Raw genomic sequence first — 19,947 nt, 5'->3', positions numbered from 1 at the left:
TGGGGCCAGGTTTACATTGAGCTGATACAATTAAGTCAGGAATTATGCGGTTGAACCTAACTGACCACCCGTGTATTAAATTGGTCTTCAAGCAGACAGTCAACTCCCTTGACTTTATGGGCAGCTTTACTGTCTTTTTTTTTTTTTTTTTCTGAGAAAAGACATGCAAGATTTAGCTTTGTGTGTCACTATTAATTTTGTATCATTCAGAAGAATAACAATTTACTGAAGAGTTACTGGAAGTTTTAACATAATTTATGTTGGAAAGACTTCTTTTGTATCACTTACTTTCGACTCACTGCTTTATAATAGTAATTCTATCATGTTTATTCCAGACAAAACATATCAAATTATTTTCCGTTTTAGATATTAAATTTGATCAAGTGATTAAAAATGTCTAAACTTAGAAAATATACGAAGAAGCAGATTTCCCTAAGTCACTTGTTGGAACTCTCTATTAGTTGCATGTGAATCAGGCCTAGGTTCTCAAAAATATTTAGATTCTTTATTCATGTTGATTTTAGTGTTGTCCAAATACTTTCGAGAATATTGGTATAATGTCAAGAAAGACTGCAGAAGCAACACTAACTTTTCAAATATGGGGGCCTTCGTGGGAAGCATTTGTGCTTGCAAGGAAGAATTTAGGGCACCCTGGAGCAAGGGTGCTTGTGAGTGTTGAGCCCTGGGTTGCAGTGCTGCGCACAGGGCTCTTCTAAATTTTCTGTGTGACCTTTAGAAACACACACACACACAAAAGGTTGAAATATTTTCTTCTGACCCTGTGGAGAAATTCAGAGCTTTTCAAAACCATTGACAGTCATTAAACTTCAGTGTCTGTAGCTCTGATGTATTAAATTGGAGGTTTTCTGCTAGAAAGAAATTCTGGAGTGAATTCCTGGCCAATCTGAAATTGTTAAATGTCCTGTCCTTGGCTTTAGTGGGGACAGAAGGTCATCCTGGTTATCTGTCCTGCTAAGCAGTTTCAACTTCTGTCATGGAAGCAGTGGTAGAAGGCTCTTTATCAGTATTCTAGACAGTTCCAGAAATGTAAAATGTGGAAATTAAAGATAGCTGTAGTCCTGTTCCTGTTGTTCGTACTCCTGTACCCTCTGTGCCTGAGTGTTTTTAACCATACTGCTGCTGAATGTTTCCCTCTCCCTTCTAGATAGGGAATTTGCAGGTGATTCATGTTTTGTGAAACCTGACATACGATCAGTCCCTCAGGACTGGGTTTTACAAGTCGAAAACAATTTCACCTGTCACAACGTTGAGTGTAAAAGCTGTAGAAAGAAAGCTAGATAGAGCTGTGTGGTGCTTGAGCTGACAGTCCTATAGGAATGGAACTTGCTGAGACTTTGATCCTTGTATTTCACCTCCAGTCTGACTAAAGCCCTCCATGTAGTCTTCTGGGTCCTGGCAAAGGGCAAGACCGTGCTTGCCAAAGTCACACAGAATCACAGAATCAAGTCTGCTGGATTCATCAGTCAGGCTGTATGTGGAGAGGAAGTCAGAAGGCCTTTTGCACGTTTGAGACTTTCTTTTTCCTTCTTGTTAGGATGGGTATCTTGTCACTTGTGCTGGAGAAAAGCCAAAAATATATCAGGACAAACTTCTGTTTTAATATTCCTTGGAAATAAGTGGAGGGAAATCTCTGAAGATATTGTGCATTTTATTTGTTTATACTAAACTGTATTTTTTGAGTGTGTTGTATTTTTCCCTATTCTACAACTAGGTCCTAAAAACAAGAGAGATTTTTCATTCTTTATCTTTCTTTCTCCATTCTTCCTGAATTTCCTTTAAATTGCCTGGAGTCTATGTGGTTTGGTTTTTCCTTAATCATCTTAAATACAGTCATATTATCTGGAATATTGTCTGTCATGAATTTCTCTAAAAGAAAAAACTAAATAGAAATGTCTTGTTTCCTGATAAGTCTTGTGCAGGAAAGGGTGGATGAATGATGAATCACTTCATAGTTCTGGCAGTACTGCTCCCCCTGAGGACTTGCTACACTACACATTCACAGCAAGGTAAATATCTGAACATGCGCTTTTTTATTCAGAAGCAACTGTAACAACAGAAGCCTTGGGCTTGCTCATATGTAAGTCTCCTCTGATTAAGCAAGATGTTCCACACTTAATCAAAGTATTCTCTTCGCTAAGGTAATTATACAACTTGTATAATTACATTTTGTGACCCCATCATGCAAAATTGCCTGTTGAATAAATAATTTGCAATGATGTGTATTTATTTATCTGCTCCCTCTCTGTCTCATGTGATTTTGATCTGTACTCTGTCATCTTCAAATAATTTATGTCCTTTTTGACAACTTTTCTGCTTTTCTACCTCTTCTGTTTACATCGTCTTTCTTGTTTGTCTCATCTATGAAAACTTCAGCACTTCTGTTGGCTCTTTTCTGCTTGTGCCACAATATTCCAGGACCAGATTTTTATTTCTTATGCTTCACATGTGTGTCGAATACAAAGAAAATGCAAATATGCATATTCAGAGGGATGAAGTTGAATATAAGGACAAAGCTGTGTATTTTAAGGTAAAAGTACTACTTGCACACCTGCTGCTGGCAATGGCATTAGACATGACTCCGAAACCAACCAACAAACAAACAAACAAAACCAAAACCAAACTGAATTAATATTTTTATTTCAATTTTCTGTGACCACCAGTAGGAAGGCAGAACTTATCAGGCTTTAGTCTGCTTTATAGAAGTTGAATTGCCTTAATTAAGTTGGTGAAGGAGACAGAAGGGTGCTTTTTGTGTAAATGTACTTGTTGTCATAGTGAAGGGGGCACTATATCTGTTTCAGACTTCTTTGCCTCTCTTCAACCTTGAAATTCATGTGTTCATACACCATTCACCCAAGGTGCCAGTTCCTCAGTTTTGAGACTCTATTACCAGTGCCCCTAGAGAGGCAGAACTTTGTAATGCAGGCAAGTCCAAACAGTTACTGCATTACAGTAACTTGGTCGCTTGTTTTCACATGCAGTTGTTCAGGAATAAAAGCACCCTCTGTTGTTAATCATAAAGCTATTATATAATCTTGAGTCAGCTTTCAAGTTGAAACAAGTTTTAAGATGCCTCAGTTGTTGAACTTTGCTAGAAGAGGAACTTTGCTCTGTGAATGCTACAAATATTTCTTACATGTGTAAATTATACTACAAAAGCCTTTGAGTCCGACATTGTAAATCAGTGGCTTTCAAGATCTCTGGATATATCCTTAGCAATATAGTTTCTTCTGTTTGCTGGTACCGTGTAAAATCCCTGATTGGTGATCTAGACTCTTACGCTAGGCTTTGAGGAAAACATAAAAAGTGATATATTGTCTAACTAAAAGAAGAAAGTGGAGGGACACTCATGCAGATGGAGGAAAAACAGAAACGAATGAGACCTTAACATTTTTTGTCAAGTTAACGAAATATAGCAGGTAAACTTGTTCTTTGTGGTAAGAAAGGGGATGAGATTTTAGCTTGGACAAAAAGAGACAGATGTAGAGAAGAGAGGCAAGGTCATAATCAATGCAGTAGGCATAGTAGTGACGCTTGCAATTAGAATTGGCTAGACAAGCAGCAGAAAAGAGGGCAGGGCAATTCAGAAGATACACACAGATTTGTTTTAATGGTGTACCCTGAAAAAGGAAAGGGTTTCTGTCAACTGGCTGGGGTTTTTTTCAGTCACATTTGTTTCCTTTCCCTGGGAGTCTTACTTTGTGCCTGTGAGTTCCATTGAGAGACTAGCCAGGTTTCTTCCTTTTGGTGTTTTTTGGTTTTTTTTTTTTTTTTTTTTTTTGTTTTGTTTTGTTTTGTTTTGTTTTGTTGTTGTTGTTTTGTTTTGGTTTTGTTTTGGTTTTGTTTTTGTTGTTGTTGTTTTGGTTTGGTTTGGTTTTGTTTTTATTTGTGTTGGGCCCATCTGTCTCCCCTGGGTTGCTTCAGCACTGCAGAAGGAAAACCTAAGAATGGCAAGGGTCCAGAGCTTCAGATCAGCCATCGATTTGCATTTGTGAAATGAGATCCCTCAGAGGCATTCCCTCTGGTAACAGGGTTATGAACTTACAGATAAGGCTGACAAAAAGGTGAGCAGCTAACACTATGTACTGGAGAGGAACAACATTGCAGTCAATTCCTTAGCATAAGTGGGATTTTAACATCCTTTACCGTGTTTTGATGTTGGAAGTCTGTATAAGTCGGGGAGCTAAAATGTGTCTTATCTTCTCAAAATATCATAAGGTACTCTGCTTCCACAGTTAATTTTATGTCTCACTTTGTCGCTTTGGTTTTTCTGGCTCCTTATCTGGTCAGTCTTTGGTAGTGAAGCTAACAATATTACTGTTTTCCAGTAAAATCTAAAATTGGTGCTCCCTCATCATTTAGGCAAGTGAAAGTTATCCCCAGGCCTTCCACTTTGTTTATTCAGTTCCAGACATCTACTAGTTGTCATAGGTTTCCTTATTGTAGTATAAAACTGGTCGCCATTATTTTTGAAAAGCAACTGGCAAGCAACAGGTGTGTTTTTAAGGACCATGCCATAACCATAGCCAAAAAAGAAATTTTACTTCTGCATTTGAAACATTTTTTGCATTTACAACACAGAAAATGCAAATGCTGTCGAATTCCACTTGCATGTACTTTACTCATGTTGATTTCTCTCTCCAAGTGTATCTGAAGAAGCCTATGACAGTAGTTTTCTCTAGATTGAATGCATATGGCTTTTGTTTTGCTTTGACTTCTAGTACTTTTAAAATAGAATGGATTAAAAGTATACCAACAGAGATAGTAGATGATTTTCTAAGAGAAACAATCCTTTCTTTCAGCAGTTTTTTGTAAGCTGTTACTTATGGTACAATACATACTTTCCTCCACTTATTATTTAATTATAGGCTGGACCTGTATGAGCCACTAATCTGTGTCAGTGTCTATATTCTCATAATTAATAAATATGCCTACAAAGTGTTATTTGCTTCCTTTGATTGATCAGGGTTGTTAAACCAGCTGCATCTCTTGAGCCTTTCATTTTCTACAGTTAATGTAAAGATCCATATGTAGGGAAACTGCTGCACAGACTTTAGTATAGAGCAGGCAACACAGGATAAATTGCAAACCAGTTCAGATATCTGATTGCTACCAGAAGCATCTATCAAAATGTAGATTCTTAAGCTAAATTTCATGAATTCTTGCCTTTCTGCCAGTAGTCGTTGTGTCGGTGGGTGAAGCACAACTGGGAGAAATGACTGAAGTGGCTGTTGTGTGAGAAGAAGCTGCTGAGGCCTCTCAACCCAGCATGTCCCTGGAAACTGTGGCTGTAGTAGGGCAGGAATACCCAGAATTAGTTCTATTTTGTTAAAACATATAGTTATTTCTGTGATTTCTTTTGTGTGTCCTGATCAGTACAAACAGTCTGACCCTGTCATTTGTAACAAGCAGAAGCATCTTGGGAAGCAACTGCAGCAAAGGAAAAAGCCTAGTTACTTGACCATTTCAGTTCCTTGGCTTCATTAATAACCAGATAAAGCTTAGGGTGTTTTTTTGTTTGTTTGTTTTATTTATTTGTTTTTCAGGAAGGAGAAAAGATACAGATCAGTGAACACCATATTTAATCTCTTCCTAATTGTGAGAAGGCTTGCTTGACTTTGGGACTTCTTGAGATTTAGTCCCTGTTAATGCATTATGTTGTGACTCTTCATAAAACTATGAAGGGATGGATCAATATGCCCATAAAGTAGCTAGTCAATTGAGGTCATAAAGAAGTTAAATAGTATACCTAATGTCATGGTAGGGGGCTATTGAGTAGATTCAGGAACCTAATTGTAGCCTGCCGATGCCTTAGGATGGAAGATTGTCTTCGCTTTTGATATCAACAGCATGGGTCTTGATCACTTTTTTGAAATTGTAATTCAGAACCGTCTGGTGTGAAACCTATCATACCCCTAGCCACTGTTGTTTCAGATTTGCTTTGTAACTTAGGTAAACATTAATATTTTTGTGTCCTTTTTGTGCTCCTAGAATCCATTGTGTTTCCAGTAACGTACCTTAACGTTTCCAAGGAACTGGCTTTTCAGCGGCTGCTGGTGGAGTGGGATGTTGGCAAGTCAGCACATGATGCTGAGCTGGCAATGTTGTTTGAAATACAAGTCCGTCGAATAGGTGAAACTACTACTGTGTGGACAGTAAGTGTGTTTTTAAGAAGGTATATTGCTTATTTGCAATATAAAGGAAGCTAAAGGAAAATCAGATGTTTAGATGTACATGCAGATAGCCTTGCTGTATACATTTACAATTTACAATATAGTAATAACCAAACTGTTCTAGAAATACCTCCGTATTTCACTAGGTGCCAGACTTGGTCTAATGTTACACCCAGGTTTTGTGAAAAAAAAAAAAAAAAAGCCATATGAAGAAGTCATTTCCATCTGTGCAGAATATAGATATGCCTTGCATACCCTTATTGAGGGATTGTGGTGGGCAGACTTAGGAGATCTGGTTTTGAAGGCCTCTGTTTCCCTTTCAAGGTGCAGGTTCCCTAAACGGCCTCCCAGAAAAATCCCTTCCATTGTTCCTAAAGGCAATCCTTTTTGTAGCTTGATTACTACCCTTCACTGGTGACTAAATTAACATGATTCACGTTGCTGCAACTCCTCTCACCTTATGAACCAAATTATAGTCTCAGTGTGAGTGAAGCCTTGTAAGAATTGTGCTTGGTCCTGTTAGCAGTTACCTTATATCCACCTCTCCAGTTAAGGAAGAAGCAGTGATGTTTCTTTTCTGAAGTACCTATACTGCTAGTTTTCCTTAATACCTAAACCAGCCAAATTTTCTGAAGAGGCAGAGATCACCCAAATCATAGGCTTAAGCCTGCTCCCAGTGTTTTCCCCAGTTTGTGACTTCAGCGTGAGAACTTTTGTCTCCAAAGAAAATTTCTTCTCCTTTGAATCTGACAAAAAAACCTCATGCATTTTATTGGATATTATAATCCATTGTGAGTCATCTGCTGATTCAGCTATGGAAGAATATGAAATGCACATATTAAAACTTAGGAAAACTGGAAAACTGCTCTAGCTCTTTTAAAGCTGCTGTCGTCACTGCAGATGAGGTATATGCAGTTCAGAAGATTTTGACCACTTTGATCCATGGGGTAGGATTTTTAGCACCCATCATAGAGATGTAACCCTGAAGTCAGAAACTGGGACCATGTAGCTACAAACAATTAAGTAGGTTTTTTTTAGTACCCTTCCAAGAAACTCTTATTAACTTGCTGGAAGAAAGAAATAGTTTTTTGAATCCAAGGATGTCATCTGTTCTGTCACTCATAATAAACATGACAAGGAAAATAAACAGGGTGTTTTGGATGTCACTACCACACAGGAATGTATTTGCTTTTGTGTTTTTCTGAAGAATGTGTACCACTCCTAGTGTAGATTTGTAAGCAGTTATGTAGCTTACTAGTTACTTAGCATGAGGTCATGTGTAGTGAGTGGGATTTCAGAGATGCCCTTTTCAAAAGCATTTTCTTCCTTTAAGCCTTCTCTCTCACTGATTTTGATTGTACTTCCAAAGTGTCTACATGTTGCTGTGTTTTCAGTACTTTACCTCACTGGCCTTTGTTTCTAGGAGTTTCATAATGTCACACTGGATAAATCAGGAGACCCTCTTCATTGGATGTGGGATTCAGACTTACCTTTGGAGTGTATGTCACACTCCGTTAGAATCAGGAGCAAAGCAGAAGCATCAAAAATCTGGAGTGAGTGGAGTCCATGGAAGACTGTCCTGGGTAAACAGAACAAGACTTTGCAGTATTGTTATTGGTGTGGGGTTTTTGTGTGGTTTGGGGAGGGAGGTTGGTTGGTTTGTTTTGTTGTTTTTTTGCAGTACAAAGTTAGATTATAATTCACCAGTGACTTTTACAGTAAAGTCCAGTTCAGGAGAGATGGCAAGGATATATTTGGAGCTCTTTTGTGTCTAAGCACTAACAACTCTCTTTTTTTTTTTTCTTTCTCACAATGATAGCAATGCTTCAGCCATTGTTCTAATTTGCAGACTATCTTCCTAAGCTAGTAGACCAAAAGTTTTAGAGCTTTTCTTGCTCATACATTAAAACAATGCAGTACATACAGTGGCATGGGATCTTGGGTAGACTCCAGTGTAGCTTAGCACCAGGTCAGACACAGCCCTGGCCCAGACTGGGAGAGAGGAGAGGGAGCAAATAGCTATGGCTACCTCATCTGGTGTACCTGTTGCTCTTGTCTGAGGATCATAGGTTTGATTAGTGTTAAAGAAGCAGTGAGACAGGAGCAAGTGAGCTCCTTATGTCACTTGGAATGAACTTCTGTGAATCATATAACAGTAAGCAAGGAGAGAACCAACAATGTAATTAATGGCTTCACAAAATCCTTTATTTTCAGATTATGATGTCTCACTAGTACAGCTTGGTATCCAGAGAATTTGGTTTAAACAAAATATGTAACTGCTTTAGGAAAAATTACTACAGTGATTTTGTAAAGAAACACTACTCTTGCTTGGAACAGCAAGGGCTTTTAGTTATGAGAGACATCATGGGTAGTAGAAGCATCACAGGGACCTTCAAAGGTCACCTAGTCCAACCCCCCTGAAATGAGCAGGGACATCTTCAACTAGATCAGGTTGCTCAGAGCCCCATCCAGCCTGACCTTGAATGTTTCCAGGGATGAGGCATCTACCACCTCTCTGGGCAACCTGGGCCAGTGTTTCACCACCCTCAGTGTAAAAAATTTCTTCCTTATATCTAGTCTGAAGCAGAAAGTTCAAAAGTTCACACTTGCAGAAGTTATGTGAAGCTAACTTAGTTATGCTAAGCAAATTATATATAAACAGTTTCTAAAAGAGTTCTATCAGAAGCAGTATACTGAACAATCCAACAAATTACGGGAGTCTATTCCCTCACACCTCTTTAAAAGTGGGTGCGATGTTTCCCTTTTTCCAGTCTCCAGGGACTTCACCGGACTGCCATGACTTCTCAAATATCATGGAGAGTGGATTGGCAACTACATCAGCCAATTCCTCCAGGACTCTGGGATGCATCTTGTTAGGTCCAATGGACTTATGTATATTTAGGTTCCCCAGGTGGTCATGAACCAGAACTTCTCTTACAGTGGGAGGGACTTTGATCCTCTACTCCCTGTCTTGAGGTCCAGCTACTTGAGAGGTGTGGGAAGAGAGTTTTCCAGTGAAGACTGAGGTAAAAAAGTTGTTGAGTACCTCAGCCTTCTCCTCGTCTGTTGTTACCAGTTTGCCAATCATGTTCATCAGGGGGAGTATTCTTTTTTTTGACCTTCCTTTTGTGGCTGACATAAGTATAGAAGCCCTTCTTACTATTCTTTGAATCTCTTGCCAAGTTCATCTCCAGCTGCATCTTGGCCTTCCTGGCCCCATCTCTGCACAACCGTTCAGTGTCTCTGTAGTCTTCTCAGGACACCTGTTCCTGCTTCCACTGCCTGTGTATGGGCATAAATTGTTCTTCTCCCTCACCTTATGTCATGGGAACTAGGATGCAAGACTCTCCTTTCTCACTGACCTCAAGCCTGGAGAATTAATTTTTTCAACTGAAATTGGATAGGGATCAAAAATTCTATTTCTTTGTCACAAACTGATCCTGCATTACAGACCTGATTTAGAGCTTTCAGAGTGACTCTAGACTTCATTAGATTTTTGGATCAGATTCTTGAGAGCAGATTTTGTCTCCAACCTGTGAAAAGCCTGTGAGTCATTTAAATCCCACTAGTTTTTGCATCCAGCAAGGAGTACAACATTGAAAGCAATAGGACTCTCATTCCATGTTGAGTACCTCCTTACTGATCTGGTTCATTCAAGTGTTGACTGCTCTTAGCTGAGCTCTGCATGTTTTTCTAGCTCTGTGCTCACATTAATTTTAACTGTAAGCATCAGCCAGTTCATACTTGCAGGAGGTGGTGTTCATCTGTAAAGGCAGTTCTTGAAGGCACACTTTTTGTTTTCTCTAAGTGAAACACAGTGAGATGGATTCTTAGGTAGCTGGTTGGACTATATTATATGTTTATGGGCTTCAGAAAAATACAGGTATGATTACATGTGAAGTTGATCTCCATCGGGGGAAGAATACTGAATAAAAGTCCATGCATGGATAATGTAACATTAACAGATCCTCGTGTTAATGCTCAGTTATCTGTTCTGATGGAACGCTGCTGCCATGTGCAGATTTGGAAATGGTTTATTATGCATTAATTTGCAGGCCTGGACACTTTGAATAACAGTGGACCACAAATCTTTCCAAATGAAAAAATTGTAGAGGAAGGCTCTGACCTCACTCTTTGCTGCATTGGAAGGAAAGGGCATATCATTGAAGAATTCTCTCTATACCCAGCTCCTCATGTTTTCAATCACACAAACAGTCAAATTGGACTTCTCACTGTGAAAAATGTGGCACATCAAGCAGTACCTCACATCACAGTCTACTGTCGAGAGTCTTGCACTGAAGAAGAATGCTATGATCATGCAGTTTTATTTGTGGGCAGTAAGTGGATGCTTTATTACAGTTCTATTTTCCTGTTGCTATTAAGTCAAGAATGCCTGTGGGAATGGGGGGAGAAACAAAAAAGCTTACTTCAAGTTTTCATTGTCCTATCATGTCCAGCTGAACTCTGTTTAATGTCTGACTTCAGATCTGTACACTTGCATATAGAAAATGTCAAAGAATAGCAGAAAATATGTTCAGATTAATCTCATTGATTGATCCTAGGAAAGGTGACCGATTTCTAAATGTGCCTCTCATTCAGGAGTTCAGCTTCATTATCTGTGTGCATGTGGTAAGAACTCAGCACAGTCCTCCTTTCGAAGGCTGGTAGCAATTTTTACAGATATAAAGCAATACAGATTAAATTAATGAATGTATTTATATAGCAAAAATAATAACACAGAGAAGTTTTTAGAATTAGTTTTAGAATTAGTTTTAGATGTTTCTGCAATTAATTTATGCTGTTATCCTGATTGTTCTCTGCAGTGTGGTCATTGAATAGCTATAACTGAAATAACAACATCCGTAGTAAAACAGATCTTGCACATACTGATTATTTCTAGTTTGTTAAGATAGTAAAAAGGCTGATGACTTTTGCCTTAACTGCCATGCTGTTGGTGGTTTTTTGCTTATTTCCTCTGACAAGAACCACCCAATATACCAAATGATTTTTCCTGCGAAACTCAAGACATGAGGACAGTAACATGTACTTGGAGCCAAGGAGGAGACACCTACCTTTATGGAAGTCATTCACCAAAATATACCTTGTCTGAAGAGTAAGTCTCCTCATTGTTATATTAAATCTGCCCTGTGCTATACAGAATTATCACTTTTTTCCTTTATAATATGTGGAAATTTTTTTTTTTATCCTTGTTGCAATTAGCTGCCTGCCTCTTTCCAGCTCCCTGATCAGCTTGTTTAACAAAGTTTGAGGAGTGCAGAACTGCTCTGAGTTAGACTACATCCAGTTCTACTTGATAGAGCTTGTCATTACCATTCTTTTGGGTTAATTTGTTTGGGTATCTTTCAGCAGGTATCTGAGCACTCTGCGATAAGGATATAGATAACTTAAATATAGTGTAATCATTGGGTAACACACAGCACAGATAACTAGGATTTAATCAGTTGGTAGGCTGAGTATTAGGGTGTTCACAGTCCATTAACACTAGTGCTGACTTGAACTGGTGATTGCCAGCTAAACCTGTTAGCCCAATTAGCCTCCCTGGTTCTTTTTCTTTAGGATTTTATAACTTTACATGCTTTTGTTTTCCTTCTTAAGTCCTTGAGCTACTAACAATTCTTTCTCAAATATCCTACTTATGTCTATAATTTCAGCTTTTGAGTTTTGTTTTGGCATTTTTAGTAAAGCCTGCAGACTTTCTCACAGCCCTTTCTTAGCAGTCTCAGTGAAGCTTACACAGCTGTAGCATGTCAGACCTGGCCCTTGGCTCCTTGCTAGACAGGCATCTAAACGGAGATGAGAGGGGCTTCACTGCTGGGCATGCAGAGAAAGTGGAACTCATAAAATGGGACAGACGCCTCATCATTACAACAAACTTTCATCAAAAGATCTCAGCAGAAGGTCACCATTGCATATACCTTCATAGTCTCTACATCATTCACTTCCATTAAGATACTATGATGGGTTATATAAAAATGGGAATTTAGAAGATGTATTTGAAATTACTGCTCCATTTAAAAGCATAATTGTACATATCTGAATGGTTTAGTTCTTGGCAAATAAGTCCGTAGTTTAGAATTTCCATGAGGAAATCACTAAAAGCAATTTAACTATGTCTTACAGCTAAGTTTGCTTTACCCTTTTATTTTAAAATGATAGCAATTTAGCTGTATCTTAAAAGGATTAAGTAAACTTAAGCTTTGCAGAAAACTCTTCCAATTGTAAGAATACTTCTGTTCATCCTACTTCAGGCTAGAGGAAAGAACTGGTTGTATTCTTTTAGTCCCCCTCAGTCTTATTTTTTTTATGATGCTGTATTCTATTAGAGCATCAAAAATTTAAATGTCTACATTGATTCTACGTAATGGAAAAATGTTTTTGTCTCTTCTCCCTGCTCCCTTTCTTTGATAGGTTTTCCCAAAATCCGATTCCATGCACAGTAACTTGTTCTGAGCAGTGCTCATGTTCTTGGGATATAGGCCAGCAGAGGATCTATAATATCACAATGACTGTGGAAAACCCACTAGGCAAGAAAACTGCCACGGATGTTTTTGATGTAACTCACAGAAGTAAGGTCTTTTCTATGTCTTTATTGACCTTTTTTTTTTTGTTGTTGCAGGCCTTATCCTCCTTCTGATCTTAATACTTGAGTGCTCCAGTTTAAAGTATGGAAGCCCTTGATTTTTGTCTTCATGGTTTTTATTAGTTATAAGTTCCTGTGCTATAGTTATGTGCTGTCACTTCAGTTTCAGCTTTGTGGGGTTCTGTTAATTGTAGAAAATAGCTTCACTCCAGAAGCAGATTTGGTTATGGAAATGACCCCTTAGTGCTTCAAAATCTGCTGCTTTGCTGAAGCTGGTTCATAGTATGAGAAACATAGAATCATAGACTTATAGAATCATTTTGGTTGGAAGAGACCCTCAGGATCATCAAGTCCAATCATAACCTAACTCTGGCACTAAACCATGTCCCTAAGAACCTCATCTAAATGCCTTTTAAACACCTCCAGGGATGGTGACTCCACCACTTCCTTGGGCAGCCCGTTCCAATGCCTGAGAAGCAACATGATACAAGGATATCAAATGGGAAGTTCAAGAAAAATATCTGTGAAGGTTACTCAGGAATTCAGTCCTTTGTCCAAAATATTTTTGCTGATGTTACTGTCTTTCTAAAATAAAATTGAGATGCACATTTTGAAAAGCAGGTAAATAAAATGACTAGCACCTCTCCAAATGAGGTGTGGTACAGGTGTAAGCAGCTATTGCCAGGAGAGACATGATGGCGCTAATATGAGACAGTAACATCTGCTGTGCTGCTGTATGGGAGGAAGAGTAGTTCATCATCAGTGAAACAAAACAGATTATTCTGTGTGTAATAACTGATGGGTCTGGTTCCTTCTTTCCTATTAGTCGTGTCCTTTGTGGCAGTATGCCTCAGGTCCCATAAGTTCCTACGTACTTCTGCCTCAAAACACCTGGGCATTTCCTGTGTCTCCAGTAGTATTTCCAGTTCTGCTCGTGTTCTCTAGCCCCACCACATCCATGGCTGTGTTCCCAAGGTCCTGTGGCCACCTGACCTGTTGCAAGAAGCAGCTCGTGGTTCACTTGGTTCTTGGGTTGACAGGCTGATAGACGGGAAGGCTGCTGGTGTATCTGCTGTGTTCTGGCAGCACTTCCTTCCTCACAGGCACTGATTTCATTTTTGCTAGACACACTTTTTCATAGGACTGGTAGGAACATGTGTTAAATGCCTGTCTCTGTTAAATTTGTCTCAGAGAGGCATGAGAGTCCTAAGAATTGATTATTTGATTGTGTGGGGGTGGAAGAAATAGAGTGGGAGGAAAGTGGAGGAGTAAACTGACAGGTTGTAGTGAAAAAAAACACAATATTATAAACTAAGTTTTCATGGGACATCAGGCTAAAATGGGTTACATTCAATGTGATAAGCACATTAAAGTTTTACTACAATTTTCTTTTTTCCACTTCTAGTGATTGTTACAAGTAAAAGGAATTATAGGTAATTTATGAGGAGTTAACCGTTTAAATACTGATTGCTGTGAAGTCCTGTATGTTTTCTCTGATCCTGGACATATTCACAGCAGAATTTTCCTTGCTTAAAGTATGTCAGCAAGTAAAGTGAAGCCTATTGTTTCCAATTTTGTGTGTGGTAGCTGGGACCTTCTGTATCAAATACAATCTCTTTTGAGTCTGAAAGTCCTGGAATTGTAATTCATGGTCCAAGAAGTCCTAGGATAATGACCAAAGCTGTAAACATAGCACTCACTCACATTGCCACATCTTGTTCCTTATAAGTGGACTGATAATATGGGAGAGTTTGAGATCTACTGTTTTCACTGAATACTGCTTGCATACCAGCAAAGGATCTCAGAAATCTTTGGAAAAAGTAGCACTGTCACTGTTTACCAGAGGGTAACTGCTGGCAGGAGTCAGTGTAAGTGTTATGAATAAAATTTCTGGAGAAGAGGGTGAACTCTGAGGTGTAAAAATTTGGCAAATGTTACTTACTCACCATGCTGCATCAGGAGTCTTTGACAGGCCCTGGATTACAGAATTTTACTGGATTTGCACTAGAAGTCTCTGATTCTTTCTTTTGTTCATGATGTTCTAAAATATTTCCAAGTCAGCACAATGGGTTTTTTAAATCTTGTATAACATTTACATTCTGAAATTAATTTTTACTAATTTATGTCTGCTTCTCCTAAACTGGCTGAAAAACCTGTATTTTTTGTTTTTACTACTCAGCTAAAATACCTTAAAATACTTTTGCATATATTTTATGTTTGACAATAGCTAACTCAGATTTTCCATTGGCAGTTTATCCTGCTGCACCTTTCCAGCTGTGGGAAGAATGCAGAGATACAGAAATCACATTATATTGGAAATATCAAAACAAAGGATTTGAACTCTTTTGTCAGACTGAAGTGGTCCAACCTGATGGGAAAGTAGAACTGGTATGAAACCTGAATTTCACACACAAAAACATAGCAAGTATCTTTTTGACATGATATTAAATAATAATTCCTCAGCACTATGAGTACACTCTAAATCTTCTGAGTGCATTGATGTGTCTGTTTTCTGGCTTTGTTTACTCTGAAACTGTACAGTGATTATATGGCCCACATGGGCAGCCATTGCTGGCATGAATTCTTACTGCCCAGACTGCTGGCTGCAATGTACAGTGCAGCTTGTCTGCATATGTGTCTCTGTCCTCTGCTGGATCAGTTCTGAGATTTTGAACTAAATGAAAATAATGATGTGACTTACAATTGCTGTTAGGTTTCGCTAATCTTGATTTGTCACGTTTTTATGACTCCTTATCTTACAAGTGGTGGATCAGTGTGTTGAAGGCTTTTTTATATTAGTCGAGGAGCTGTCTACTATTGACTGTACTTGATGGACTGTGTCTGTTTTCTAGTTAGGGAACACCACAAGAGTTTTTCTTCCCATCCTCTTCCATGTCCTTGAAGATTATTCGAGTAGAGTCCTTGTCTTGTTCCACTGCTTTCACAAGCAATGGTGTTGATTGACTCATTGCATACACACAGTGGTTTCTCTGTAGCCCTTTTCTTGTGAGGGCAGCTTGCCTCTAGCACATTAAAAGTGATTAGGAAGATCAGGAGCAAACTGTGTTCTGTCTTAAGTATTGCTCAAGCTGTTAGATCAAGTGGCTGCCACAGCTGGCCATTGCAGAAAACAGTTTAGAGGAGAGGCTTAATGCATGCTCCATTTTCAACTCCTACTGGAACTCGCCCTGCCTCTTAAGGAGGAGTGGTGGAAAAGGCTGAGAAAAAAATAGGAAGAAAAGGGAGCTGTAGTTGCTGAGCATAGAGCTGGAACAGCATTCTGCTTACATGAACTAAGAAACCCAGACTTGGTGAGGGTAAGATCGCACTAAATTCCCTCCTTGAAGTAAAGAGTAGTGATTTGGCAGACTGTTAGTGACTCCTACTCAGACAGTTACACAGACACAGCTTGCAGACCTCTTTTTGGATCTCCCAGGCTTTGGGTGTTGTGCCTTTTTTTTTTCTTTTCTGTTGTTCCATGGTTATCTTTTCCGATTCAGACTTAACTGGCTGTCACAGGATCTAGAGGAAGAACTGTTTTTTTCAGAAAAAAATATCTTGCTAATTAGGTTGAACTGAGTTCTGACTGTTCATTTTTTGTGTCTTGCAGCATAATAGCTCGGACTCACACCTCCATTATGCCAGCATCACCCTGAGTGGACTGCAGCCATACACTGAATACACAGCTAGAGTACACTGTGCAGCAGCTGAGCATTTCTGGAGGTGGAGTGAATGGAGTGAAGCGCAGACCATCAGAACAATGGAAGCAGGTATGTCTAGCCTATCAAGAAGGGAAGACTGAAGGATATTCTTCACTTGCCACCTGTTTGCTGCTTGCTACTCTTCTGCTGTGTAGCTAAAGCAGAGGCCTGTTGCATGCCTAAAATGAGAAGCATGCTAAGTGAACTCTGAGAAGGTGGCTTGTTAAACAACTCTCATCCTACCTGCCAATCTCTGCCATTTCATCCAGTGCAGTGGGAAATGCAGATGACTGGGAGGATGGACGGACTGAGTCACAGTGTTCTACAAGGGCTGCAGGAACTGTGCAGAGGTGGTAACAAGCACCTGGGAACTGCAAGCAAAGAAAAACTTTTCTAGGGAAATGAACCAGACATTCATTCAGAAAAAAGAAAAAAAAAGAAAAAGAAAAAAGAAAGAATAAAGTTAAAGGATATTTTGGCAAGACCCGGGAATGATGGGGAAAGAGAGCTTTTGGGGGTGAAATTTCTTCAAATGGGAGGAAGCAATTAAACAGTTTACCCTTTGTGCACCTAGAGCATCTTTGTTTTATTTATTGCAGCTCCATCAGGGAAACTGGACATTTGGAGAGAAATAACACAAGTTCAGGGGGGGCGGAATGTGACCTTGTTCTGGAAGGTGAGACATGGGTACAGAAATGGAAGCAAAACCCTTCAAAAAGGACCTCGAAACTTCTCCCATGAACTTTAACAAGTTTGTGTGCACTTAATAACAATTCAGTATGAAAATGTCTTTTAAAAATCTAAGACAAATGTTATATATAACATATTTCAGAATGTATGTAGCTGTATGATGGTATGCCGTCCTGGCATTTCAGACATATCCATCTGTTTTTGTAAGCGTTATAACATGACAAATCCCCCTACTGAGATTTCTGTTTCCATTTCAACCAGTATGTATATGCATGTTTGGAAACAAATATTCATACTCCAACAGAAATAGTACATCCAGTTGGTTGTTTAAAGTTCTAATTACTTCTCTTATATATTTTCAGCAAAATCTACTGAGTAATTGGTGTCTACTCACATAATTTTTTCCTCAGCAAGCACCAGGTTTTCGAGCAAATGGAGGAAGTATTTCATATGAAGTAGCCTGGGAAAAAGAAGAAGGTGCCTCTAAGCTTGAACGCATGTCCTTTTCATCAGCCTGCAATAGCACAAGGATTTCGATTGATAACCATTCCTACAGAGTCAGTATCATGGCAAAGAATGATGTTAATTATTCACTTCCTTCAGTATTGATCATCCCTAGAGGTACAGGTAACAGTGGGAGTATTTTCAGCTAAACTTAGACACCCATTATGAGAGTTTTGTTTCCACCTATTGTAAATGGAGTGAGAATTTATCACCTTGGGGGAACCAGTTAACCTGGCCTGTTATTGCACATCACTGCTATCTGGAAATTATTGCTGTATTTTTGCATATAGGGTGGTAACTGTATGTCTATTAAATGCCTTGATCCATCCCCTGTAACAAAGTCTGTTTTCCGTGGAGAGCATCCACAGAGCAGAACACATTTAGCCTTAAACTAGGACTTCAGACCTCTGGTGGGTACCGTGAAGGTGCAGCCAGGGAACTCTTTGTGTGTGATTAACCTCTTGTGACTTTCTGCTTATGACTCCAGGTTTCTGCAGTTGAGATACTTTTATTAACATATAGTAATAATTACTGGATGTTTTTTGAGCTATCAGATTCAGCATACAAAGAGATCAGCTCTCACCATGTGAAAGAGCCCGTACATCTTATAGTGAGGGAATACAACAATTTTATTATTGTTTTAATAGCTTAGGATAGAAACTATATTGATCTTCATCTGAGATCTCATGCAGGAAAGTAATAGAAACTGTTTTGTTTGTTCTCAGGCACTGAAAAAGAGCTCAGTGGTTCAGAGCTTCAAGAAGAACAGATTAATGGTACAGATGATGGCATTTTTATTTCCTGGGATCCCAGACATATGTATGACAGTTACATTATCGATTGGTGTAACTTTCCGACGTTGCAGCCTTGTGATTTGCAGTGGAAGAGATTCAGGCCCAACACCTCCAGTGCTCTGATCAACTCAGGTGAAAGCCAAACAGCTTTTATTTCTGATGTCTGTGCAGCAGTCATTTATGCTGTGGACATTAATTGAATTTATAAAACAGATCCTGCGGAATATTGAAGTCTGTGTGGTGCAGGTGTAATTCTTCAAAGGCATGTGGCATCATGTTTTGCCTAGTAAATGAATTAGACACCACAAATGTGCCAGCACCATTAAGTCTTGGAAGTCAGCATAGTATTTTAGAAAAACAGTCTTCTGAGTAGTTTGTAGTAACATCTTTAAGGAGCATGGCGAGGTTAATGAAGAAGTTAAAAATCTTTTAGCAGGACAGATGCAAAATGGAGCTTTGCCTTGTCTGTAACATGGGTCAGAAGTTTAGATTTGGGCAATTTAACACCCACTGCATAGTGAGAGGTTTAGTGCTGACAATGTGCCACAAATAATGTGTCTCAGCATCTGTCCTTGCTTAGGACCAGTTGTGTTTTTGTCCCAGTGGTGGCCAGTACACCTAAGTCCTTTCTGACTGTGTGAAAGTTGCTCTGATATGCTCCAGAGCTGCAAGAATATAGTCTTCCTTGGGTCTCTCGAGCTGAGAGCTCACTTTGGAATGAAGCATATTTGAACAAAATTTGACTGAATGCATTTAAATGTGCAATAGGGGAACTGCACTTCATACATATGCATAGGAACCTGCCTCCTCACTGAGAAGAGTGTGGTCAGACATGGAAAAAATGTTGTCCAGTTCTTCAGTGGGTTGCAGTTGGTTAATCCAAATGTGAGTGGATGGCAGTGACAATAACATGGAATCCTGATATGTCTGCATTAAACAGTCTGAAACACGACCTTTGCCGGTGCCAGGAATAGAAATTAAATTATCTTGCTCTTTGATGCCTTCAGTATATTGTGAATATATATGTGAATATATGTGTGAATATATATGTGTGAATATGTGAATATATATGTGAATATATGTGTGAATACTCTAGAGCAACAGACATGTATTCAAGCACCCCCTCAATTCTGTCTTTCAGACAGAATAAATACATACAATTCAAATTATGCATCCTAAGATGCATAATTTTAGTCTGTGTCTCCTTCAGTGGCTTTAATAGCACAATAGCACATAAAAAAGATTTCTAATGGATTATAGACCTTTGTAGAAAGCAATTAAGTAAAAGCAAAAGCAAAAGACAAACCACAACCTATTTTTGTAATCATTTCCACTGTTTTCTAGCTGCTTTTGTTCCAGGGGTGAGATACAGCTTCCGCATCTATGGATCTGTTGGTAATAGAGTCTCCTTACTGAAGAAGAAGACTGGTTATCTCAGGGAGCTACGTAAGTTAGCAACATAT

At 38.9% G+C, this 19,947-nt stretch overlaps 1 protein-coding gene across 6 annotated transcripts in view; it reads left to right on the top strand.

Moving 5' to 3' along the window:
* OSMR (oncostatin M receptor) overlaps window positions 1–19,947 on the top strand; it is a 33,738-nt gene that overhangs the window by 4,805 nt on the left and 8,986 nt on the right. For 3 of the 6 annotated variants that reach the window (XM_065861718.2, XM_071802617.1, XM_065861717.2), the window contains 12 exons: window positions 1,931–2,027; window positions 6,013–6,176; window positions 7,618–7,777; window positions 10,250–10,531; window positions 11,178–11,307; window positions 12,624–12,781; window positions 15,047–15,183; window positions 16,406–16,565; window positions 17,096–17,172; window positions 17,597–17,813; window positions 18,416–18,616; window positions 19,829–19,930. In XM_065861718.2, the coding sequence (XP_065717790.1) occupies window positions 1,955–2,027; window positions 6,013–6,176; window positions 7,618–7,777; window positions 10,250–10,531; window positions 11,178–11,307; window positions 12,624–12,781; window positions 15,047–15,183; window positions 16,406–16,565; window positions 17,096–17,172; window positions 17,597–17,813; window positions 18,416–18,616; window positions 19,829–19,930 (1,861 nt within the window). In that variant the 5' untranslated portion in view covers window positions 1,931–1,954. The remainder of the gene's footprint in view (window positions 1–1,930; window positions 2,028–6,012; window positions 6,177–7,617; window positions 7,778–10,249; window positions 10,532–11,177; window positions 11,308–12,623; window positions 12,782–15,046; window positions 15,184–16,405; window positions 16,566–17,095; window positions 17,173–17,596; window positions 17,814–18,415; window positions 18,617–19,828; window positions 19,931–19,947) is intronic. The other 3 variants (XM_065861721.2, XM_071802618.1, XM_065861720.2) reach the window with 2 other exon arrangements.

Source organism: Patagioenas fasciata, chromosome Z (assembly GCF_037038585.1).
Source record: "Patagioenas fasciata isolate bPatFas1 chromosome Z, bPatFas1.hap1, whole genome shotgun sequence".
In the NCBI taxonomy this organism is placed as follows: domain Eukaryota; kingdom Metazoa; phylum Chordata; class Aves; order Columbiformes; family Columbidae; genus Patagioenas; species Patagioenas fasciata.
The sequence above is the reverse complement of the archived record's forward strand: the minus strand, read 5'-3'. Positions and strand labels throughout refer to the sequence as shown.